Here is a 27,376-nt window from a genome sequence, read left to right on the forward strand (position 1 = left end):
CATTTTTAACCTCGAATTACATACAATACATACATACATATCGTCTCCTTGCAATAATTATAATAGTCTTCCTGGCTTAATTTTTGTTTATTCATTATTCCTTATGTATTTATTAATTATTTGTCATTTGTCTAATTCCTTGTTTTATTTAGCCTCGGTATTTAACTAAGCATTTTTTTTTTTCACTTTCTGACTGTGGCCCTTGCAATGAATGGCTTAATTGTTTATTTACTGTTCCTTACGTGTTTATTGATTATATGTGAGTTATTTATTTGATATTCATGATTTTTTTTTTTAACTTCGTATTTCTTTATATGATAGTTTTATCTTTTCGTGTTTTCTGGCTTAAGTTTTGTTTATTACTCCTTGTTTGTGTTATTAGGTGTGTCATTAATTATTTGTCTTATTTCTCGTAGTTTAATGGATTTTTTAGCACTTTAATTATTAGAGTTCCTCACCAGTCATTTTATTCGAGAGAGAGAGAGAGAGAGAGAGAGAGAGAGAGAGAGAGAGAGAGAGAGAGAGAGAGAGAGAGAGAGAGAGAGAGTCTAAATGAATGATAAAAAAAATAATAATCAGTTACAGTATTTTATTTATAAACAAGAACAATTCATGATAATAATAATAATAATAATAATAATAATAATAATAATATTTAAATACAAGGAGGAAAATGTGTAATAATAATAATAATAATAATAATAATAATAATAATAATAATAATAATAACAATAACTGCTTTTATCTTACTCACACAGATAAATAGTTTTATAAATAGTTTATTGACCATAAACATTGTGTACATACACACAAAATTAAATAGAACAGATAAAAATTTCAAAATGTAGTCAGTGACACACAGAAGACTGGTGACAAAACCTACTAAAGCCCATTAAATGATTGGGTGTCTCAAGTTTCCACATCATCAGTGGAACACTGCTTCTGAGCACTCAGGGATGGACAAGCTTTTCATGGCTTGTGTGAATGGAGACAAGACGTGTAGGGGATTTATTTGTTCTGTTTTTTCTTGTCCTACTCTCTCTTCCTCCCTCTTGACTCTTCCTTTGCTTCATCCTACTCTTTCTCTTGCTCATTCTTTCTCTCTCTCTCTCTCTCTGGACTTTTCAGACATAGCTCCTTATGATTTTTTGGCAATCCCAAACCTGTTGACAGTATCCTTATCTGAGAGCCAAGGAGACCATGCAGAATGTGGCAGCATACCTATCATTGGTTGCAGAAGCGTTTGAGCAGTGGAGTGATGGATGATTGTAGGAATGTGGTGGCACTGCTATCCACCATGACATTCATCCACATAACAGAACCATCTCACATGGTGCATTCAGCCTCAGGGAGAGGAACCTCTGTAGCCTTGGGCAGTAGCCCTTGGTCAGGTTTGCTCCAGAGTCAAACCTGCTTACCATCCGAGAATACCTTGGGAGGAATGAGGAAGCCTTTTGCTCTGAACCCATGAAAATTGTTCAACCCTATAAGGGAAAAATATGAATGTTGAACAAATTGATGAGAAATGGAAGGATTAATGGGCTAAGTGTGTTGGATTACAGAGGGCTTTCTTTGAAGGACATTTTGAATGATACCATAATTTTGGCCCTTAGCCCAAGGTTGGATACTTCTGAACCGTTCTTGCATTTTTAAGCTAAGTAATATAAAATGCTCAATTAACAAAGGAAGGATAATGAAAAGATAAAACAAATCAGGAATTATATCAATTCATAGCTTTATCATAGTTCTAAGTCATAAATACTACAAAAATTAGTCAATCTCTTCAGAAATAATTATAAGATAAGCTTTAATAATAAAAAGTATGTATAAATAGATGAAATGTTGTCACCTTCACCAATGCCGGCTTCTTGTTATTCAGCACATGCTTGTGCTTCCTGAACACCGGTCTCATACTGGATAGAGACAGTAATGTATGGAGGTTTGATGCAATACAACATTTTATATAAGGATAAAAACTTGCATAAACTTCCTGTTTGTGTTTTTCTACTAAGGTGCAATTGTTAGGTGAGCATTTGCAACTTCCTACACTTAAACCATAACATCCCTACTACAGTGGCTCAGAGCCACACCATCACTTGTTGCTTGTCCACTAGTAAATAAGTTTTTTGTTTGTTCATTCTCATTCCTTCCCTATTTAAAACATCATTCCATCTTGTCATGGCCTCTTGAAGATCTTGTTGGCTTCCTGTCACGACAGCGACATCGTCTGCATAGGCCAGCATGATCTCTTTATCCTCCCTTACACACACACTTCCTTCAGGCATCTGTCCATGTATATAATGAATAGCAAAGGAGAGAGCATCAATTATTCAATTATTCAATTATTCCTCACACACACACATACACACACACACACACACACACACACACACACACACACACACACACACACACACACACACACACAGGTAATAACAATAATATCTACCCTATATTGTAATGCACATTTTCATAATCACCACTGAATCATCATCATCATCATCATCAATATTTTTTATCAATAATATTAACAGTATTTATATATGTACATAGCATTACTATTATTACTACACACACACACACACACACACACACACACACACACACGTACATACACTCACCTCTCGGCAGGGTGGTGGGGAACAGGAGGAGGAGGAGGAGGAGGAGGAGGAGGAGGAGGAGGAGGAGGAGGAGGAGGAGGAGGAGGAGGAGGAGGAGGTGGACGAGGAGGAGGAGGAGGAGGAGGAGGAGGAGGAGGAGGAGGAGGAGGAGGAGGAGGAGGAGGAGGAGGAGGATTAACACTGTGTGAGTGACTGACAGACTGACTAACTGACTAACTCACTAACTGACTGAATGACTGACTAACTGACTGACTGAATGACTGACTAACTGACTAACTGAGTGACTGACTGACTGACTCACTGACTGATACATACATAAATACAGACAGACACAAGTACACAAGAATAAAAAATAAAATACATAACTGAAAAATCATTGCAATACACAGACAGACAGACAGACCAATGACAGAAAGACAGACAGATGGAGACAAACTAAACAGATAGATAGATAGTGAAATGACCACACAAAACACACACACACACACACACACACACACACACACACACACACACGCACCTGTTGAACATAGTAAGCTGTGGCACCAGGTTCAGACGGCCGCTCTACACAGCCTCGGACGCCTCCTGTGCCAACTCCTTGCATCGAACGAACCTGTGTAGACATGAAAGTAAGCAAGCAAGTGTTTATGGCTAATTATAATACTCAATATGCCAGTATCATCTCCAGCATCACCATCTGCTCACCACTGGGGCCTCTCCTGGGGAGAGTTAGGAGAGTGAGAGAGGGGAGGGAGAGAGAGGGAGAGGAGAGGAAGAGAGAAGGGGAGTCTTGGAGATGGTTTGGGGTGAGTCTGGGATGGTCTGGATACATTGGGAATGAGAGAGAGAGAGAGAGAGAGAGAGAGAGAGAGAGAGAGAGAGAGAGAGAGAGAGAGAGAGAGAGAGAGAGAGAGAGAGAGAGAGAGAGAGAGAGAGAGAGAGAGAGAGAGAGAGAGAGAGAGAGAGAGAGAGAGAGAGAGAGAGAGAGAGAGAGAGAGAGAGAGAGAGAGAGAGAGAGAGAGAGAGAGAGAGAGAGAGAGAGAGAGAGAGAGAGAGAGAGAGAGAGAGAGAGAGAGAGAGAGAGAGAGAGAGAGAGAGAGAGAGAGAGAGAGAGAGAGAGAGAGAGAGAGAGAGAGAGAGAGAGGCTGTGAAAGGCTGGAAGAGGCTGTGAGAAGTTGGGATGGACTGGAAGTCTTGGGGACAGTTTAGGGTGAGTCTGGAATGGTCTGGATACACTGGGAATGAGATAGAGTGAGAGAGAGAGGCTGTGAGTGGCTGTGAATAGCTGGGAGAGGGTGTGACAGGTTGTGAGAGGCTGAGAAAAGACAGTGAGAGGGTGGAGAAAATAATGGGAAACTGGAAAAATGAAAAGGAGAGATAGAAAGAGACACACAGGTAGACAGACACACCTGTAGGAAGGGCTCCTTAATATCCCCTTATCAGCTGGAGGGAGGGCTACAGCTAATAATCTTTTCTTCTTCCTTATCCGTGCCTCCTCCTCGTCCTCCTCTTCCTTTTCCTCCTCCACCTCGTACTCCGGAACTGGCGACCCCACCACCGGCACCTCCGACATGGCCTCCTGCGGGATGGTAAGGTAGTTAGGGAACTGTCTGAGTTAGCGTGTGTGTGTATGTTGGTTAAGTTTGGTTAAGTGTTAAATAAAGAATGGTATTTTATATTAATTTCAATATTTATCTACTTATTATCTGTATTTTGAAGATACATGTAGCATTTGAACTGTAAACCTTTGTAATTGTCTGTCTCCTGCACACCCAGCTCGTCAACACCCCTGTGCCTGCAAACGGGTCACTGAACATTAAATAAACTTGTCTCAGTCCCCTACATACACACAAGTGGCTGGCCAAACACTGCATCAACACAAACAATGGATAAACAGTGGGAATCTGCTGGTCTGAGTCCCCTACATACACACAAGTGGCTGGCCAAACACTGCATCAACACAAACAGTAAATAAACAGTGAGAATCTGCTGGTCTGAGCCCCCAAAACACACTAGTGGCTGGCCAAACACTAGATCAACACAAACAGTGAATAAACAGTGGGAATCTGCTGGTCTGAGCCCCCAAAACACACAAGTGGCTGGCCAAACACTAGATCAACACAAACAGTGGATAAACAGTGGGAATCTGCTGGTCTGAGTCCCCTACATAAACACAAGTGGCTGGCCAAACACTAGATCAACACAAACAGTGGATAAATAGTAGGAATCTGCTGGTCTGAGCCCCCAAAACACACAAGTGGTTGGCCAAACACTGCATCAACACAAACAGTGGATAAACAGTGGGAATCTGCTGGTCTGAGTCCCCTACATACACACAAGTGGCTGGCCAAACACTGCATCAACACAAACAGTGAATAAACAGTGGGAATCTGCTGGTCTGAGTCCCCTACATACACACAAGTGGCTGGCCAAACACTGCATCAACACATACAGTGGATAAACAGTGCGAATCTGCTGGTCTGAGTCCCCTACATACACACAAGTGGCTGGCCAAACACTGCATCAACACAAACAATGGATAAACAGTGGGAATCTGCTGGTCTGAGTCCCCTACATACACACAAGTGGCTGGCCAAACACTAGATCAACACAAACAGTGAATAAACAGTGGGAATCTGCTGGTCTGAGTCCCCTACATACACACAAGTGGCTGGCCAAACACTAGATCAACACAAACAGTGAATAAACAGTGAGAATCTGCTGGTCTGAGCCCCCAAAACACACTAGTGGCTGGCCAAACACTAGATCAACACAAACAGTGAATAAACAGTGGGAATCTGCTGGTCTGAGCCCCCAAAACACACAAGTGGCTGGCCAAACACTACATCAACACAAACAGTGGATAAACAGTGGGAATCTGCTGGTCTGAGTCCCCTACATAAGCACAAGTGGCTGGCCAAACACTAGATCAACACAAACAGTGGATAAATAGTAGGAATCTGCTGGTCTGAGCCCCCAAAACACACAAGTGGCTGGCCAAACACTGCATCAACACAAACAGTGGATAAACAGTGGGAATCTGCTGGTCTGAGTCCGCTACATACACACAAGTGGCTGGCCAAATACTGCATCAACACAAACAGTGAATAAACAGTGGGAATCTGCTGGTCTGAGTCCCCTACATACACACAAGTGGCTGGCCAAACACTAGATCAACACAAACAGTGAATAAACAGTGAGAATCTGCTGGTCTGAGCCCCCAAAACACACTAGTGGCTGGCCAAACACTAGATCAACACAAACAGTGAATAAACAGTGGGAATCTGCTGGTCTGAGCCCCCAAAACACACAAATGGCTGGCCAAACACTAGATCAACACAAACAGTGGATAAACAGTGGGAATCTGCTGGTCTGAGTCCCCTACATAAACACAAGTGGCTGGCCAAACACTAGATCAACACAAACAGTGGATAAATAGTAGGAATCTGCTGGTCTGAGCCCCCAAAACACACAAGTGGCTGGCCAAACACTGCATCAACACAAAGTGGATAAACAGTGGGAATCTGCTGGTCTGAGTCCGCTACATACACACAAGTGGCTGGCCAAATACTGCATCAACACAAACAGTGAATAAACAGTGGGAATCTGCTGGTCTGAGTCCCCTACATACACACAAGTGGCTGGCCAAACACTGCATCAACACAAACAGTGGATAAACAGTGGGAATCTGCTGGTCTGAGTCCCCTACATACACACAAGTGGCTGGCTAAACACTGCATCAACACAAACAATGGATAAACAGTGGGAATCTGCTGGTCTGAGTCCCCTACATACACACAAGTGGCTGGCCAAACACTGCATCAACACAAACAGTGAATAAACAGTGAGAATCTGCTGGTCTGAGCCCCCAAAACACACTAGTGGCTGGCCAAACACTAGATCAACACAAACAGTGAATAAACAGTGGGAATCTGCTGGTCTGAGCCCCCAAAACACACAAGTGGGTGGCCAAACACTAGATCAACACAAACAGTGGATAAACAGTGGAAATCTGCTGGTCTGAGTCCCCTACATAAACACAAGTGGCTGGCCAAACACTAGATCAACACAAAGTCATAAATAGTAGGAATCTGCTGGTCTGAGCCCCCAAAACACACAAGTGGTTGGCCAAACACTGCATCAACACAAACAGTGGATAAACAGTGGGAATCTGCTGGTCTGAGTCCCCTACATACACACAAGTGGCTGGCCAAACACTGCATCAACACAAACAGTGAATAAACAGTGGGAATCTGCTGGTCTGAGTCCCCTACATACACACAAGTGGCTGGCCAAACACTAGATCAACACAAACAGTGAATAAACAGTGAGAATCTGCTGGTCTGAGCCCCCAAAACACACTAGTGGCTGGCCAAACACTAGATCAACACAAACAGTGAATAAACAGTGGGAATCTGCTGGTCTGAGCCCCCAAAACACACAAGTGGCTGGCCAAACACTAGATCAACACAAACAGTGGATAAACAGTGGGAATCTGCTGGTCTGAGTCCCCTACATAAACACAAGTGGCTGGCCAAACACTAGATCAACACAAACAGTGATAAATAGTAGGAATCTGCTGGTCTGAGCCCCCAAAACACACAAGTGGTTGGCCAAACACTGCATCAACACAAACAGTGGATAAACAGTGGGAATCTGCTGGTCTGAGTCCCCTACATACACACAAGTGGCTGGCCAAACACTGCATCAACACAAACAGTGAATAAACAGTGGGAATCTGCTGGTCTGAGTCCCCTACATACACACAAGTGGCTGGCCAAACACTGCATCAACACATACAGTGGATAAACAGTGCGAATCTGCTGGTCTGAGTCCCCTACATACACACAAGTGGCTGGCCAAACACTGCATCAACACAAACAATGGATAAACAGTGGGAATCTGCTGGTCTGAGTCCCCTACATACACACAAGTGGCTGGCCAAACACTAGATCAACACAAACAGTGAATAAACAGTGGGAATCTGCTGGTCTGAGTCCCCTACATACACACAAGTGGCTGGCCAAACACTAGATCAACACAAACAGTGAATAAACAGTGAGAATCTGCTGGTCTGAGCCCCCAAAACACACTAGTGGCTGGCCAAACACTAGATCAACACAAACAGTGAATAAACAGTGGGAATCTGCTGGTCTGAGCCCCCAAAACACACAAGTGGCTGGCCAAACACTACATCAACACAAACAGTGGATAAACAGTGGGAATCTGCTGGTCTGAGTCCCCTACATAAGCACAAGTGGCTGGCCAAACACTAGATCAACACAAACAGTGGATAAATAGTAGGAATCTGCTGGTCTGAGCCCCCAAAACACACAAGTGGCTGGCCAAACACTGCATCAACACAAACAGTGGATAAACAGTGGGAATCTGCTGGTCTGAGTCCGCTACATACACACAAGTGGCTGGCCAAATACTGCATCAACACAAACAGTGAATAAACAGTGGGAATCTGCTGGTCTGAGTCCCCTACATACACACAAGTGGCTGGCCAAACACTAGATCAACACAAACAGTGAATAAACAGTGAGAATCTGCTGGTCTGAGCCCCCAAAACACACTAGTGGCTGGCCAAACACTAGATCAACACAAACAGTGAATAAACAGTGGGAATCTGCTGGTCTGAGCCCCCAAAACACACAAATGGCTGGCCAAACACTAGATCAACACAAACAGTGGATAAACAGTGGGAATCTGCTGGTCTGAGTCCCCTACATAAACACAAGTGGCTGGCCAAACACTAGATCAACACAAACAGTGGATAAATAGTAGGAATCTGCTGGTCTGAGCCCCCAAAACACACAAGTGGCTGGCCAAACACTGCATCAACACAAAGTGGATAAACAGTGGGAATCTGCTGGTCTGAGTCCGCTACATACACACAAGTGGCTGGCCAAATACTGCATCAACACAAACAGTGAATAAACAGTGGGAATCTGCTGGTCTGAGTCCCCTACATACACACAAGTGGCTGGCCAAACACTGCATCAACACAAACAGTGGATAAACAGTGGGAATCTGCTGGTCTGAGTCCCCTACATACACACAAGTGGCTGGCTAAACACTGCATCAACACAAACAATGGATAAACAGTGGGAATCTGCTGGTCTGAGTCCCCTACATACACACAAGTGGCTGGCCAAACACTGCATCAACACAAACAGTGAATAAACAGTGAGAATCTGCTGGTCTCAGCCCCCAAAACACACTAGTGGCTGGCCAAACACTAGATCAACACAAACAGTGAATAAACAGTGGGAATCTGCTGGTCTGAGCCCCCAAAACACACAAGTGGGTGGCCAAACACTAGATCAACACAAACAGTGGATAAACAGTGGAAATCTGCTGGTCTGAGTCCCCTACATAAACACAAGTGGCTGGCCAAACACTAGATCAACACAAACAGTCATAAATAGTAGGAATCTGCTGGTCTGAGCCCCCAAAACACACAAGTGGTTGGCCAAACACTGCATCAACACAAACAGTGGATAAACAGTGGGAATCTGCTGGTCTGAGTCCCCTACATAAACACAAGTGGCTGGCCAAACACTAGATCAACACAAACAGTGGATAAATAGTAGGAATCTGCTGGTCTGAGCCCCCAAAACACACAAGTGGCTGGCCAAACACTGCATCAACACAAACAGTGGATAAACAGTGGGAATCTGCTGGTCTGAGTCCGCTACATACACACAAGTGGCTGGCCAAATACTGCATCAACACAAACAGTGAATAAACAGTGGGAATCTGCTGGTCTGAGTCCCCTACATACACACAAGTGGCTGGCCAAACACTAGATCAACACAAACAGTGAATAAACAGTGAGAATCTGCTGGTCTGAGCCCCCAAAACACACTAGTGGCTGGCCAAACACTAGATCAACACAAACAGTGAATAAACAGTGGGAATCTGCTGGTCTGAGCCCCCAAAACACACAAGTGGCTGGCCAAACACTACATCAACACAAACAGTGGATAAACAGTGGGAATCTGCTGGTCTGAGTCCCCTACATAAGCACAAGTGGCTGGCCAAACACTAGATCAACACAAACAGTGGATAAATAGTAGGAATCTGCTGGTCTGAGCCCCCAAAACACACAAGTGGCTGGCCAAACACTGCATCAACACAAACAGTGGATAAACAGTGGGAATCTGCTGGTCTGAGTCCGCTACATACACACAAGTGGCTGGCCAAATACTGCATCAACACAAACAGTGAATAAACAGTGGGAATCTGCTGGTCTGAGTCCCCTACATACACACAAGTGGCTGGCCAAACACTAGATCAACACAAACAGTGAATAAACAGTGAGAATCTGCTGGTCTGAGCCCCCAAAACACACTAGTGGCTGGCCAAACACTAGATCAACACAAACAGTGAATAAACAGTGGGAATCTGCTGATCTGAGCCCCCAAAACACACAAATGGCTGGCCAAACACTAGATCAACACAAACAGTGGATAAACAGTGGGAATCTGCTGGTCTGAGTCCCCTACATAAACACAAGTGGCTGGCCAAACACTAGATCAACACAAACAGTGGATAAATAGTAGGAATCTGCTGGTCTGAGCCCCCAAAACACACAAGTGGCTGGCCAAACACTGCATCAACACAAAGTGGATAAACAGTGGGAATCTGCTGGTCTGAGTCCGCTACATACACACAAGTGGCTGGCCAAATACTGCATCAACACAAACAGTGAATAAACAGTGGGAATCTGCTGGTCTGAGTCCCCTACATACACACAAGTGGCTGGCCAAACACTGCATCAACACAAACAGTGGATAAACAGTGGGAATCTGCTGGTCTGAGTCCCCTACATACACACAAGTGGCTGGCTAAACACTGCATCAACACAAACAATGGATAAACAGTGGGAATCTGCTGGTCTGAGTCCCCTACATACACACAAGTGGCTGGCCAAACACTGCATCAACACAAACAGTGAATAAACAGTGAGAATCTGCTGGTCTGAGCCCCCAAAACACACTAGTGGCTGGCCAAACACTAGATCAACACAAACAGTGAATAAACAGTGGGAATCTGCTGGTCTGAGCCCCCAAAACACACAAGTGGCTGGCCAAACACTAGATCAACACAAACAGTGGATAAACAGTGGGAATCTGCTGGTCTGAGTCCCCTACATAAACACAAGTGGCTGGCCAAACACTAGATCAACACAAACAGTGGATAAATAGTAGGAATCTGCTGGTCTGAGCCCCCAAAACACACAAGTGGTTGGCCAAACACTGCATCAACACAAACAGTGGATAAACAGTGGGAATCTGCTGGTCTGAGTCCCCTACATACACACAAGTGGCTGGCCAAACACTGCATCAACACAAACAGTGAATAAACAGTGGGAATCTGCTGGTCTGAGTCCCCTACATACACACAAGTGGCTGGCCAAACACTGCATCAACACATACAGTGGATAAACAGTGCGAATCTGCTGGTCTGAGTCCCCTACATACACACAAGTGGCTGGCCAAACACTGCATCAACACAAACAATGGATAAACAGTGGGAATCTGCTGGTCTGAGTCCCCTACATACACACAAGTGGCTGGCCAAACACTAGATCAACACAAACAGTGAATAAACAGTGGGAATCTGCTGGTCTGAGTCCCCTACATACACACAAGTGGCTGGCCAAACACTAGATCAACACAAACAGTGAATAAACAGTGAGAATCTGCTGGTCTGAGCCCCCAAAACACACTAGTGGCTGGCCAAACACTAGATCAACACAAACAGTGAATAAACAGTGGGAATCTGCTGGTCTGAGCCCCCAAAACACACAAATGGCTGGCCAAACACTAGATCAACACAAACAGTGGATAAACAGTGGGAATCTGCTGGTCTGAGTCCCCTACATAAACACAAGTGGCTGGCCAAACACTAGATCAACACAAACAGTGGATAAATAGTAGGAATCTGCTGGTCTGAGCCCCCAAAACACACAAGTGGCTGGCCAAACACTGCATCAACACAAAGTGGATAAACAGTGGGAATCTGCTGGTCTGAGTCCGCTACATACACACAAGTGGCTGGCCAAATACTGCATCAACACAAACAGTGAATAAACAGTGGGAATCTGCTGGTCTGAGTCCCCTACATACACACAAGTGGCTGGCCAAACACTGCATCAACACAAACAGTGGATAAACAGTGGGAATCTGCTGGTCTGAGTCCCCTACATACACACAAGTGGCTGGCTAAACACTGCATCAACACAAACAATGGATAAACAGTGGGAATCTGCTGGTCTGAGTCCCCTACATACACACAAGTGGCTGGCCAAACACTGCATCAACACAAACAGTGAATAAACAGTGAGAATCTGCTGGTCTGAGCCCCCAAAACACACTAGTGGCTGGCCAAACACTAGATCAACACAAACAGTGAATAAACAGTGGGAATCTGCTGGTCTGAGCCCCCAAAACACACAAGTGGGTGGCCAAACACTAGATCAACACAAACAGTGGATAAACAGTGGAAATCTGCTGGTCTGAGTCCCCTACATAAACACAAGTGGCTGGCCAAACACTAGATCAACACAAACAGTCATAAATAGTAGGAATCTGGTGGTCTGAGCCCCCAAAACACACAAGTGGTTGGCCAAACACTGCATCAACACAAACAGTGAATAAACAGTGGGAATCTGCTGGTCTGAGTCCCCTACATACACACAAGTGGCTGGCCAAACACTGCATCAACACAAACAGTGAATAAACAGTGGGAATCTGCTGGTCTGAGTCCCCTACATACACACAAGTGGCTGGCCAAACACTTGATCAACACAAACAGTGGATAAACAGTGGGAATCTGCTGGTCTGAGTCCCCTACATACACACAAGTGGCTGGCCAAACACTAGATCAACACAAACAGTGAATAAACAGTGAGAATCTGCTGGTCTGAGCCCCCAAAACACACTAGTGGCTGGCCAAACACTAGATCAACACAAACAGTGAATAAACAGTGGGAATCTGCTGGTCTGAGCCCCCAAAACACACAAGTGGCTGGCCAAACACTACATCAACACAAACAGTGGATAAACAGTGGGAATCTGCTGGTCTGAGTCCCCTACATAAACACAAGTGGCTGGCCAAACACTAGATCAACACAAACAGTGGATAAATAGTAGGAATCTGCTGGTCTGAGCCCCCAAAACACACAAGTGGCTGGCCAAACACTGCATCAACACAAACAGTGGATAAACAGTGGGAATCTGCTGGTCTGAGTCCGCTACATACACACAAGTGGCTGGCCAAATACTGCATCAACACAAACAGTGAATAAACAGTGGGAATCTGCTGGTCTGAGTCCCCTACATACACACAAGTGGCTGGCCAAACACTAGATCAACACAAACAGTGAATAAACAGTGAGAATCTGCTGGTCTGAGCCCCCAAAACACACTAGTGGCTGGCCAAACACTAGATCAACACAAACAGTGAATAAACAGTGGGAATCTGCTGGTCTGAGCCCCCAAAACACACAAGTGGCTGGCCAAACACTAGATCAACACAAACAGTGGATAAACAGTGGGAATCTGCTGGTCTGAGTCCCCTACATAAACACAAGTGGCTGGCCAAACACTAGATCAACACAAACAGTGATAAATAGTAGGAATCTGCTGGTCTGAGCCCCCAAAACACACAAGTGGTTGGCCAAACACTGCATCAACACAAACAGTGGATAAACAGTGGGAATCTGCTGGTCTGAGTCCCCTACATAAACACAAGTGGCCGGCCAAACACTAGATCAACACAAACAGTGGATAAATAGTAGGAATCTGCTGGTCTGAGCCCCCAAAACACACAAGTGGCTGGCCAAACACTGCATCAACACAAACAGTGGATAAACAGTGGGAATCTGCTGGTCTGAGTCCGCTACATACACACAAGTGGCTGGCCAAATACTGCATCAACACAAACAGTGAATAAACAGTGGGAATCTGCTGGTCTGAGTCCCCTACATACACACAAGTGGCTGGCCAAACACTAGATCAACACAAACAGTGAATAAACAGTGAGAATCTGCTGGTCTGAGCCCCCAAAACACACAAGTGGCTGGCCAAACACTAGATCAACACAAACAGTGAATAAACAGTGGGAATCTGCTGGTCTGAGCCCCCAAAACACACAAGTGGCTGGCCAAACACTACATCAACACAAACAGTGGATAAACAGTGGGAATCTGCTGGTCTGAGTCCCCTACATAAGCACAAGTGGCTGGCCAAACACTAGATCAACACAAACAGTGGATAAATAGTAGGAATCTGCTGGTCTGAGCCCCCAAAACACACAAGTGGCTGGCCAAACACTGCATCAACACAAACAGTGGATAAACAGTGGGAATCTGCTGGTCTGAGTCCGCTACATACACACAAGTGGCTGGCCAAATACTGCATCAACACAAACAGTGAATAAACAGTGGGAATCTGCTGGTCTGAGTCCCCTACATACACACAAGTGGCTGGCCAAACACTAGATCAACACAAACAGTGAATAAACAGTGAGAATCTGCTGGTCTGAGCCCCCAAAACACACTAGTGGCTGGCCAAACACTAGATCAACACAAACAGTGAATAAACAGTGGGAATCTGCTGGTCTGAGCCCCCAAAACACACAAATGGCTGGCCAAACACTAGATCAACACAAACAGTGGATAAACAGTGGGAATCTGCTGGTCTGAGTCCCCTACATAAACACAAGTGGCTGGCCAAACACTAGATCAACACAAACAGTGGATAAATAGTAGGAATCTGCTGGTCTGAGCCCCCAAAACACACAAGTGGCTGGCCAATCACTGCATCAACACAAAGTGGATAAACAGTGGGAATCTGCTGGTCTGAGTCCGCTACATACACACAAGTGGCTGGCCAAATACTGCATCAACACAAACAGTGAATAAACAGTGGGAATCTGCTGGTCTGAGTCCCCTACATACACACAAGTGGCTGGCCAAACACTGCATCAACACAAACAGTGGATAAACAGTGGGAATCTGCTGGTCTGAGTCCCCTACATACACACAAGTGGCTGGCTAAACACTGCATCAACACAAACAATGGATAAACAGTGGGAATCTGCTGGTCTAAGCCCCCAAAACACACAAGTGGTTGGCCAAACACTGCATCAACACAAACAGTGGATAAACAGTGGGAATCTGCTGGTCTGAGTCCCCTACATAAACACAAGTGGCTGGCCAAACACTAGATCAACACAAACAGTGGATAAATAGTAGGAATCTGCTGGTCTGAGCCCCCAAAACACACAAGTGGCTGGCCAAACACTGCATCAACACAAACAGTGGATAAACAGTGGGAATCTGCTGGTCTGAGTCCGCTACATACACACTAGTGGCTGGCCAGACACTGCATAGGCACAGATGGGGAGCTGGTTTGGCCTGACAGCACCCTCCAGTATTCATGTAAATTCTGGCTACCATTTGCAATTCTATTTTGGGGAGCCACACCTCAGAGAGTCTCTTTTATTGAAGTTTTGTCCCCCCCCACGGCTGGCTGGCCTACATAACAAAATAAATAGATAATGTTTTTTTTTTGTCAGTTAGAGGACTTTTTCATCTCTACCTGTTGAAATAAGATTATCTCGGAAAGTTTAAAAATGATGCATTACTACTACTACTACTACTACTTACCCTGAACAATACCTCATCCTCAGCATCAGAGGACGGCCCCTCCCCCTCCTCACTGACTAACTGTTGTTGTTGTTGCAGTTGTTGTTGTAACAGAATCAACCTCTTCCTCTCCCTCTCTCTCTGACGTGCCTCCCTCCTGGCCTCCCTCTCTCTCCTCCTCCTCTCCTTCCTCTCCCTCCTCTCTTGCTTCTCTCTCTCTCTCTCGCTGCTGCTGCAATCTCTGGGTCCACCATGTCCTCGTTGATCCTCGGGATTTGCTGCAAAAGGAGGGAGAGAGTGAGTGAGTGGAAGTGGGAGAGAGGATGAGAGAGAAGGGTAAAACTATTATTGTAAGAGAGAGAGAGAGAGAGAGAGAGAGAGAGAGAGAGAGAGAGAGAGAGAGAGAGAGAGAGAGAGAGAGAGAGAGAGAGAGAGAGAGAGAGAAATATGTAGCAGTAATAATAATAATAATAATAATAATAATAATAATAATAATAATAATAATAATAATAATAATAATAATAATAATAATAATAATAATATCTAAAACATTCCCTCTCTCTCTCTCTCTCTCTCTCTCTCTCTCTCTCTTTCTCCTAGTGCAACCTACACTCATAAATTATTTCTTGCCCCAAAAAAGCTAATTTGGAATAAGACAAACAGTAACAAGTCCGAACATAGCAGTGGATCTTAAACTCCTAGAAACTGGAGACATTACTGTATTCCAGACCTTGGCGTTTGTATACAAAGCTCTTAATACAAACACAAGAGACACGGGCTCATGATATTCAGTTAAGACAGACAGGTAACTTGAGGACACCCTTCTGCTGAACCTCCCGTGCCCAACAGAGTGTCGTCTCACGAGGAACCAAGCACTGGACCCGGCTCTCGGACACAGTTAAAAACAAACCATTACATTCCTTTAAATTACTGATAAAACAACACTTAACAAGTAATTATTCATTGTATTTATTAGTTTTCAAATTGTAATCAGCTCTACTATTATAAACATATGTAATTGTTTGTAATTTGTAATAGTTATTATTATTATTATTATTATTATTTACTTTTGTTATTGATATAATTCTTTTTTGCATGTATCTATAATTTGATTGGGTTAAAGTTATGAATTACTTACTAAATAATTATGTACTGTCTTTTTCTTTTTTTTTTCATGAGAGCTGAATAAAACACTGGTCTTAAACCTTAGTGTAAAATATTCATTAGTCCACAAAGACCTTGTGCTCCATGGACTGGCCATCACATATCAGAATGTCTATATACCAGTCTGTCTGTATATATTAACACCAATATATATCATTTAATCAATCAATCACTCTGTAAGGAAAATATAGACAAATAAATACAATAACAACAGATGTATATACACTCTCTCTCTCTCTCACCTGCTGAGGAGGGAGATAAGCCAAGCCACAGCTAACCCAGGTGTGTGTGGCCCACCTCCACCTCCCATCACCCCCGCTGGCAGCACCGCAGGGGGGCAGGAGGGGGTGAGGGATGACTGGGCAGGGGTCACAGGGAGAGGGGTGGCTGGGGCAGGGGTCTGGGGCTGGGGTCGGGGGAAAGCCTGGGACTCCGACCACTTGCATGACCCGACCAACTCCAACGACTTCTGCCCCTAATACCTGCGTGTTGTCAGCTGGAACAACCTGAGAGGAAGGAGGTGCTCAGAAGTAGTAGTAGTAGTAGTAAGATTGATTTTCTATCTCTGTCTCTCCTTTCTGTATGTAAAAAACTTTCTCTCTCTCTCTCTCTCTCTCTCTCTCTCTCTCTCTCTCTCTCTCTCTCTCACCTGTATGACATTCCCTGCCTGCACTATCATGGGGAAGTGGGGCTGCGGGGCTGAGGCATCTTGGGGCAACACCTGAAGCATGTTCCCCATTTGAATAACCCTTGTTGTGGCGGTGGTGGCAGTGGTGGTGGTGGCGTCAGTCCCCTCGGCTGCATCGTAAGGTACTGGAACTGTTGGGAGGAGGGGGGTTAGTTTGGGCGGCCACGCCCCGGGGACTTAGCCTTGGGAGGAGAGCGTGCCCAAAGGGGGGCAGGGACCGGTTCTTGTAGGGGCTGCGGGCACACGCGGGAGGGCGGCCCTGGGGAGAAAGCTACTAGATTCGTTCAAAGCATATCTAAACCTAACAGAACACTATTTACAAATAAACCCACCTGTTATAATTAGCTTGTGCAACAGTTTGAGGGCGAAGGTAAGGAGTGAGGAGCCACTGCTTACAGGGATAGCCACTGTCCCCGGGAAGGTAGCATCCTGCAGGTACATGTTGTTCCTCAAACATCAGTTTGAGTGCTGACTTATCTAGTATTCTTGCATCGTTGACTGAGCCAGGCCACCTTGCCACAATGTCAAGAATCTTATAGTGAGCATCAAATACTACTTGCACATTTATGCTGTGATAGCGTTTCCTGTTCACATATACATGTTCATCGACATGAGGAGACACAATTCTTATATGAGTACCATCAATCACTCCCACAACACCGGGAAACTGAGTTACTTGCATGAACTCTGCCTGTTTTTGCTGCACTTCACGCTGGGTGTGAGGGAAAGCCACGAACTGGCAGATTACTTCTGGGTCAGCCAGTGCATCAATTGTCTGTGATATTGCACGGCTGATAGTGGGCTGCGTTGTTCCAAAATCATCACAACTGCACTGTTGCATTTTTCCTGTGGCTAAATATCGTAATGTGATGGCCACCATCTCAGGGGTCAAGGCTCTATTTCTTTCAGTTTTACTTTGCAGCTTGTCTCTCACTATATCAGTCACTGCAACAATACCAGCACGGTCCAATCTGAATCTTTTCAGTAACTCAGCATCGTCGTACTCAGCGAAAATATCTCTTCTCACTCTGTAGGTGCGCCGCTGACGTTGTTGTGCCGCCTTCCTGCTAACGGCTGGGTTCATCATGCTCTAAATAAATTTTCCACCTACCTTTAATAATCTGTTGGAGGTAACTTGTGGAAAGAGAAAAAAAGTGCATTATTTTTATGCAATAATATTTTTAATTTTTGAACTTGAAAATGCAATATACTTTAATCCAGAGATTTAAAAAGTGAACATACGTTTTAACCCAGCGGGTGCTGTAAACAGTACGTTGGCGGTTCACACCAGTTCAGAAGTAAGGTATCTTAAATTGCACTCGACAATGTTGTGAATACTTTAAAATGCTTGAAGCCATACTTGATGCCTTCCATAACGTGTAAAGTAAGAAGTTAGCCTGTGTTAAAAAGTGGTGATCCCTGCAGATTACCAAGGCATCCAGTCTCCCAGCAAGTGCCAAGAGGCATTCATTCAATGCTCCGCTGACACCAATTTGCCCAAAGGTATGCATTATATGTGGAAAGTACATTACGTACGGTGTAGAGGTGGTTGTCTAGTGATATAAATGGTAAGGTGGTGGTGCTGGTGATTGTGATGGTACTACACTGTTATTACCGTATGTCAGTATATTGAGGCTTGATATCACTTTTATTAATGTGCCAGTATTTCATTACCTATCTTATGAAATAACACTAGCTCTTGATATATTCTTTTCTACAAACCTTTAACAATAATTGAAAGGTTTTTTTTAAATTGAATTCAATGCCTTTTCTTATTGATGAAAATAGGAAATAATTATGGCTACCACTGGCTAGACACGCCATACCTTGCCTTGAGTTTAGGTATGGTTAGGTTAGGTTTGATATGGTTGGGTGTAGTTAGGTTAGTTTTGGGTATGGTTAGATTACACCAAGTACAGTTAGGTTAGTTTGGGTGTGGTTAGGTTTGGATGTGGTTAAGTTAGTTTAGGTATGGTTAGATTACAGCAGGTATGGTTAGGTTAGTTTTGGTGTGGTCAAGTTAGTTTAGGTATGGTTAGGTTACAGCAGGTATGGTTAGGTTAGTTTTGGTGTGGTTAAGTTAGTTTAGGTATGGTTAGAACCTTGGACAAAAAATGAGGAACATCACTGAACCAAAAGATTTTTATTTATTTATTTATTTATTTATTTTATTTATTTATTTATTTATTTAATTTTCTTTTAATATTTCAATGAAAATTAGCAGTATTACTTATATCTGTCGACTTTCCAAGAGGGTTAGAGAATGCCTCAAGCCATTTGTAAGATAAGATTACACGTAAATTGCTTGGTTTAAGAGAAACTGGCATGTTAGTAAAATGAATCTTTACTGTCATGTGAATCAATATTTATAAATACAAAAAGTTTAAATCTCCAAGAACAACCTGTGTTTTACAGTAATGTGGGTAGCCCACATGGGACCCATAAAGTAGCCCACAAAACACCCACATGCCTCCCATTATCCAATGTTGGCTGGGTATATATATATATATATATATATATATATATATATATATATATATATATATATATATATATATATATATATATGAGGAGGCAGTAGACATCTGCCTAAATGATAATTACTACCAGTGAGGTCTAAAGCACTGTTCAGGGGGTGCTGTGAACTTATCATTAAACCCAGCTGTGACCTCGCTGAACGTTTCCCTTTGTGTCTCACAACACAAGGGGGCAGTCATAGCCTGCCCTCTAAAGACAACTCTCTTCCTCCACACAAAACTACAAGCACCTAATAACACACACACCTTTCACTCAAAAATTTTAAAATCATCGTGGCGACTCCTACACCAGCCTCGTAGTCCCCATCTGGGGAGGGGACCATAAATGTCCCCAGGTCAGACTGCCTTTCTGTCAAAGACCCTAAGTGTCTTGACACCCCCCTCAACTTTTTCTTCATTAACTTCTGCAACATTCGCAGTCAAAGATCTAATTTTCAATCTGTAGAACACCACCTCTCCTCTTCTAAACCTCATCTTCTTTTCCTCACTGAAACTCAGGTGTCTGAGGCAACTGACAGTAGCTCCTTTTCTGTTCCCTCTTACTTTCTCTATCCTCATTTTCAGTCCAAAGCTGGATGCTGCATTTATGTGCACAATGATTTAACCTGCTCTCGTGCCCACGCTCTTGAATCTTCTGAGTTTTCCACCATCTGGCTACGACTACAGAGTCACTCTCATACTAAATTTATCTGTGCTGTATACCTCTCACCTAACTCCTCTGATTATAAGAAATTCTTTAACTACTTAACTTCCAAAGTGGAGCACATTCTGACCCTCTTCCCTTTTGCAGAGATCTCCATTCTTGGAGACTTCAATGTTCACCACCAGCTTTGGCTTTCCTCTCCCTTCACTGACCATCCTGGTGAACTAGCCTACAACTTTGCTATCCTCCATGACCTAGAGCAATTGGTGCAACACCCTACTCGTATTCCTGACTGTCTTGGAGATACACCCAACATTCTTGACCTTTTCCCCCAGCCTCAGCCCCAGCCCCAGCCTTTTCATCCCAGCCTCTCCCAGTGTATCCTAGCCTCTCCCAGTCCATCCCAGCCTCTCTCAGTGCATTCCAGCCTCTCCCAGTCCATCCCAGCCTCTCCCAGTCCATCCCAGCCTCTCTCAGTGCATTCCAGCCTCTCCCAGTCCATCCCAGCCTCTCCCAGTGCATCCTAGACTCTCCCAGTCCATCCCAGCCTCTCCCAGTCCATCCCAGCCTCTCCCAGTGCATTTCAGCCTCTCCCAGTCCATCCCAGCCTCTCTCAGTGCATTCCAGCCTCTCCCAGTCCATCCCAGCCTCTCCCAGTGCATCCTAGCTTCTCCCAGTCCATCCCAGCCTCTCTCAGTGCATTCCAGCCTCTCCCAGTCCATCCCAGCCTCTCCCAGTGATAATAAAGCAATTTGGATTTAGGAAAGGGAGATCGTGTTACAAACTTACTGAGTTACACTTAGATCTATAGAAAACTGTTATCAAATGGCATATAACATTTTATGTTATATGCCATAATTTATTATGGCATATAACAGATTATTATTACAGATGCCATTTCTTAAAGAAATGGCATCGGTTTTTTTTTTTTTTTTTTTTTTTTATTATTCTCTTTCTCCCTCTCCCTCCCTAAGGCAGTGCTCCTCTTACAAAGAAAAAATAAATAATTAAATAAAATAATTAATTTACAAATCAAGGGCTGGATTTGTGTCTGTGGAGGCCTGTGAGCAGCCTGAGTGTGGAGGCCATCTACCTGAAATATTTATATTAATATTTTTGTATCTGTATTCCATGCAGTTTTTAATACATATAATATATTATAGTGAAAGGAACATATTTATTTAGTGTAAATGAAACAAGTGGTTATTTTGATAGTAATAAAAAAAATATTTAGTTCATAGAAAACTAGTGTTTGATTAATTTAAGTTTCTTTCACTTACAGAATATTTATGTGGGAGACTCCTCAGATTGTGGAGACCCCAGATTGTGGAGGCTCCTGGGCAGCTGGTCTTTTTGTGGACTCCTAAATCTGGCACTGAACAAAATTCTCTCTCTCTCTCTCTCTCTCTCTCTCTCTCTCTCTCTCTCTCTCTCTCTCTCTCTCTCTCTCTCTCTCTCTCTCTCTCTCCTCAACTCTCAACCACTGGATGGTATATCAGTTCACACAGCAAGAAGCCAAGGACCCACCGAGGCTGTCACTTGGAAGAGGTCATTGTTGTTGCATCCAGCATCCCAGCCTGACTGCCTAGACAGGTCCCGCAGGTTGCTGAATGGCAGAGGTGCAGGCTGCTCCACAGCAAGATGTGAGACCAGTGTGGCAGAGTATGATGTGTACACAATGAGGGACACACTGTAGCCAACCCAGTAGATTACCCGTGCTGCAGTGCTGATTGGGTAGGTGTTGGAGCCTGCAGGAGGAAGAGGAGGAGGGAAAGATGCCATGAAAAGGCAATTTTAAGACATGGAGGATGATGCAAAGGCAATTTAAAATCTTTGAAAATAACACATCTTTTTAAATTTAAAAATGTAGAAAAGACCATTTTAAAATGTTTCAGAGATGAAAATGCAATTTAAGAGTTTTTCTCATCATTTCTAAAAGATTTATATCTCATATCTTACTAAGAAAACTGTTGATATCATCATATGAAGAGAACTACTGATAAAATTAAATACATTACTTGATATCCATATCAGTCATATTAACACCATTTGCTTATATTGCTCATGCCAGAACTAATTCAAGTTAATATCAGCTCAATTATGAAAATACACCAGGTATCATGTAAAGTTTCCCAGTTTTAAATCTATCCTTTAATAACTGTCTTTCTGTATTCCCATCTTATCAAACATTAAACACCACTACCCTTGCATTCAACTTAGTCTCATACCCCAACAGGTCCTCACCCTGCTGTAGGAGGGCTGGCAACATGTACCAGCCGTCTTACCAAACACTAAATGCTCCAACACTTGAACTGACCAGTCTTACACCTCAACAGGTCCTCACCTTGTTGTAGGAGAGCTGACAACATGTACCAGCCAGCAGCAACTCCCATGCTAACAGGCTTCTCCCCCGTGGGTATGTAGCACCTCTGGAGTCGCTCGATGAAGAAGAGGATGCTGGCGAGGCCTGTCGTGTTAGCCGGGATGCGCCGATACAGAGCTGTGTCCGTTGGGGTTGTGTAGGCAAGCATCTTCTTGGCAAGGTCCTCGTAGGTGGCCGCAAACAGTTTACGGCTGTGGGATGAGAACTTGTCTTGTGAATGTGACGTTGGGGTGAGTGTTAATCTGATTTTGTGTTACTATGTTCTGTGGGGAGTGGGTGTTAATGTGATTTTTTGTTAACTGAATGCTGTGTCTGACTTCCTGAGGTGTAGTATGGTGGGCCACAAGATTGTCCCTTTCCACTAGGGGCTGACAGATGATATTAAGAGTGTGAATGTGTGTGTGGTGTTAACGTGCTGGAGTGTGCACAGCCAGGAGTGTTTGGGGAATGAAAATAAAAGGAGTTATGGATGTTTAAAAATGCATCTTTTGAGAGCTAAGTATACAAGAAAGTTGGTGTGTTTGGGGAATGAGTAAACAATGAAGAAATGTTTTGAGGAACTGGGTGTGCAGAGGCAGGAGTGTTTGGAGAATGAGAATACAGGAAGACAGGAATGATTTGGGAATAAGTGTACAAGAAAGGAGTGTTTGAGTGACAATATATAAGGAAGGTGTTTTGAAAATGAGAGTACAAGGAATGAGCATTTTGGGAGTTAATATACAAGGAAGCAAGTATTTAAGGGACTCAAGTATACAAGATTATTTTCCTGTCATATGTCATTATACAGTGTTTTTCTTTGTTATATACATCATTCCCTTTCACTTTTCATATCTTGTGTTCTCGTCATTCTGATGTAATGTTACAGATAGAGAATGTTTGGTGTCAAATTTTCACTAATTTCATATGTGTATAAACTTTCATTTACTTGACTTTTTTTTTACTATTACTACTATATTTGCTTGCTTTTTAAACAAGTCTTTTCTTTCAGAGGAGGGAAGCACAGGGGAGGAGGAGGACGAGGAGGAAGAGAGTGAAGAGTCACAAGAGGAGGAGGAAGGTGGAAAGAAAGAGGAAGGAGAGGAGGAGGAGGAAGATGGAGAAGGAAAGGAGAAAGATAAGAAGGAAGGAAATGCTGCAGAAGGAGAAGGTGAGTTGTTAATAAGGTTTTGTGTGACAAGTTTTCTGAAAATTTTATTTGTTTACATGAAGTTTGTTTTGTATATATTACTCTTAATATACTACTTCTCCCACCACATGCAATTTGTCTGTCTGCTGTTGTGGTTCTTTCATTTCTTGTTCCCTTTCCTGAATATACCATTTCCTTAGTTTCATATCTAGTACCCTCCAATAAAATTTCTGCTTCTCGGTCTCTGTACTTCTCTCGTTTTTTTTGCTTGGCTTCATTCCTCAGATCCTTCTCTTTTCCCCTTTCTTCCAAGTTCATATCTCTTTTTTACCCAAATATTCTTGTATTCTGAATTTTCAGCCAGCTTCCCAGTTCTCACTAGGATCTCCTTTACTGTAACTTGGGATCTCATTCTCACTTTTAATGGTCTTTTACCTCCTTCACTATATTTTCAAATTCTATATGCTTCTTCCACTTCTCATTCCAGTCCCTGTTCTTCACCTTGGACCATTGTAATAATTTTCCTTACCAACTCCTCTCTCTCTCTCTCTCTCTCCTCTCTCTCTCTCTCTCTCTCTCTCTCTCTCTCTCTCTCTCTCTCTCTCTCTCTCTCTCTCTCTCTCTCTCTCTCTCTCTCTCTCTCTCTCTCTCTCTCTCTCTCTCTCTCTCTCTCTCTCTCTCTCTCTTATTCCCTTTTCTTCCTTTCTTCCTTCCCTCCTATCTTTGTTTCTCCCTCCTCCTCCTCCTCCTCCTCCTCCTCCTCCTCCTCCTCCTCCTCCTCCTCCTCCTCCTCCTCCTCCTCCTCCTCCTCCTCCTCCTTCATTCTACCTAACAAGAAATAATGGATTCAAGATTATACCCAAACGTTTTAAATCCCACAAGGCCAAACATTTTTTCTTTAATCGTATAGTAAATATATGGAGTAAACTTCCTGCAGAAATTGTGAACAATATTGAAATTGTGAAAGCAATATTATTGAATCAGTTCATCCTAAACATTTGCACTTTGTTTTTCCACAGAGCAATAAGAAATTAGAATTGACAGAGAAACCAGACAAGGGACTGCATTTGAAGAAGCACAAGAACCAAGAAATTACATCATTCAATGAAATGACAACATAATCTAAAGTAAGAATTTACATAGCTTTCATTTTGGTTTACATTCTGAAAGGTAACAGTAACATGGATATGTTTTTATATTGAAATCTTTCTCTGATTGCATACAAATGGTACCAATCAACAAATAATAATGTAATACTTAGAAGCTGGGAATTCAAATCACTGGTAGATAAAATGAACCACTATTCTAGAGTGTACATAACTAAGGAATTAATATACTGGTTAACTGTCACACCAGCATGAACAGAATAACAACAATTGTTGAGTAGAGTCTGTAGGAGGCAGGGAAGGAGGCATGTAGTCAGTTTTAGAGAGCAGTTATTATGAAATCAGCTGTAGAATATTCTTAAGATGCAATACTACTGGAGTCTGTCAGCTTGAAGACAGTTTATTAAAGAAGGGAAGTTCATGAGATATAAAGCCTTTGATTATTCAGTTTCATTTCCATAGTAACATTTATTTATTGGTGTGTTGCTTCCTGTAAATAGTAAAGCCTTGACAGCACTGCATCTCTCACACCACGCTGTAACTGTTGAGAGAACCCTAACCCTTAGAGAGAGGAGGAGGGAATCCTTGGTTTATGTTCAGTAAAGCCCTGTATTCTTGTCATGGCAATGTAGAATGGAGGCGTCATTGGTTTATGTTCAGTAAAGCCCTGTATTCTTGTCATGGCAATGTAGAATGGAGGCGTCCTTGGTTTTATGTTCAGTAAAGCCCCGTATTCTTGTCATGGCAATGTAGAATGGAGGCGTCCTTGGTTTATGTTCAGTAAAGCCCTGTATTCTTGTCATGGCAATGTAGAATGGAGACGTCATTGGTCACATACTGTTCTAATGTAATCTAATGTAATCTAATGGAATCATGAAGGTGTAAAAATGCAGGATATGGACATCATCAGCTTTTGTCATTAAGGGTGGTAAAGTGAAAGATTTGTTAATCACTTTGGTCTTTAGTTGATGCTTCTGGTGAGGCTTTCCTGTTTAAACTTGGCATAATATATATAAAATGATGTGGCATGTTAAACAAGTTAACTTACTGCCTTCTTGTGTCTTTCACAGATAGAAATCAAAAATGTCACAAGACAGAATAGTGAGCTGCATGCACTTATCACAGAGTATAAAGTCACTCCCTCAGAGGAAAAAGACAAGGATGGCATGTCTTCATGTGAGAACTCAGAAGCTAAATGTGAGCTACCATCCACATGAATATATATTTGTATATCAAACTGACATTCTCCTTGGAGGGAGGCTTTCCAAAGTGCACACACACACACACACACACACACACACACAACACACACACACACACACACACACACACACACACACACACACCACACACACACACACACACACACACACACACATCTCTGCATCAGGACTCAACAGCCAGACTGATAAACAATTACTTCACCCAAGATGATCAGCTGATAGGATTAGCTGTGGATGAGCCTCCTGTGGTGACTAGGAGTACAAAAGCCAGCAGCTAATTTTGGGAGCTGCCAGTCATCATGGTCCTGGTGTCTGAGGTGCTGCTTTTGCATTTTCCCAGTCATGGGATGAGGCTACATCACATTTATTCATTCACAGTTGCTCTTAGTTATCTCTGTTACAAGTTAAAATTTTTCCTGGCTCCACAGACATTTCTGGTGCATCTAACCCTCTCTCCATTGCCCTTCTATTTCCCTTAGTCTTATACCCACTTCTTACATTATGTCTAATTACTTCCATCGGTCATTCTTGTCTGGCCCTCTGTTGCATCAATTTTTCACCTCCAGGTACAGATACCAAGGGGAAATTGCTGGGTCAAGTGGCTACACTGACATCTGAGGTTAGCAGGTTGGAGAGTGAGTGCAGCAGTCTTCAGGTTCAGCTAGACTGTGAGAGGGATAAGTATAACAAACTGCTGGGAGAATCTCTTGCTCATGAAAAGTTGTCTGAAGATGTCATAACTGAACCAAAAGGTAAGAAAGTTTATATTCTCTAATAATAAAGCAAATAATTTTTCCTCACTGTTGCTCAATTTTTTTAATTAATAACAAAATAAAAGCATTGTTATTGGATTTGTTTATTGAGGCTGTATTAAGAAAAGTTGAGAGAAACAAACTTATTGTTTTATCAGGAGAAACAACAGGATTGGGAGGAACTGAGCTTTAACAGAAGCTGCAACAACTGCAGGAGGCTCACAGGGTCCTGGAGAGCAGGTTAACTTGCAGCATGAAGGAGGTGGCTGAGCTAAGTGACAGGAAGTAGCAGCTTGAGCATGCTGTAGTGCATGAGGAGACAGAGTCCATCGGTGTGTGCATGTTTTTTGCTCATTTGAATCATCTGTAAAAGTGAAGTGGAGGAAGTGTTTACTGTTTACTGTATGCCATTTCCTTGGTCTTTTAATGAAGAATTTTATCCTTCTTCAGGTGACTACATCACCATCTA

General features: G+C 43.2%; 1 protein-coding gene across 2 annotated transcripts; it reads right to left on the reverse strand.

The window, feature by feature from the left end:
- Nucleotides 1-575: 575 nt before the first annotated feature.
- On the reverse strand, nt 576-22,848 carry LOC135112525 (putative nuclease HARBI1). 2 transcript variants are annotated; one of them, XM_064026943.1, is made up of 7 exons: nt 22,662-22,848; nt 17,099-22,065; nt 16,692-16,955; nt 15,307-15,563; nt 4,031-4,200; nt 3,142-3,234; nt 576-2,285 (listed from the first exon to the last, which is right to left on the reverse strand). In XM_064026943.1, exons 1-2 carry the CDS (start codon nt 22,846-22,848, stop codon nt 21,818-21,820), a joined length of 435 nt encoding a protein of 144 aa, XP_063883013.1. In that variant the 3' UTR covers nt 576-2,285; nt 3,142-3,234; nt 4,031-4,200; nt 15,307-15,563; nt 16,692-16,955; nt 17,099-21,817. The 2 variants fall into 2 exon arrangements, with proteins under 2 accessions (XP_063883013.1, XP_063883012.1); XM_064026942.1 differs by lacking the exon at nt 22,662-22,848 and having other exon boundaries at nt 17,099-17,268; nt 17,470-18,374.
- Nucleotides 22,849-27,376: the final 4,528 nt, after the last annotated feature.

Source organism: Scylla paramamosain, chromosome 24 (genome assembly GCF_035594125.1).
Source record: "Scylla paramamosain isolate STU-SP2022 chromosome 24, ASM3559412v1, whole genome shotgun sequence".
Classification (NCBI taxonomy): domain Eukaryota; kingdom Metazoa; phylum Arthropoda; class Malacostraca; order Decapoda; family Portunidae; genus Scylla; species Scylla paramamosain.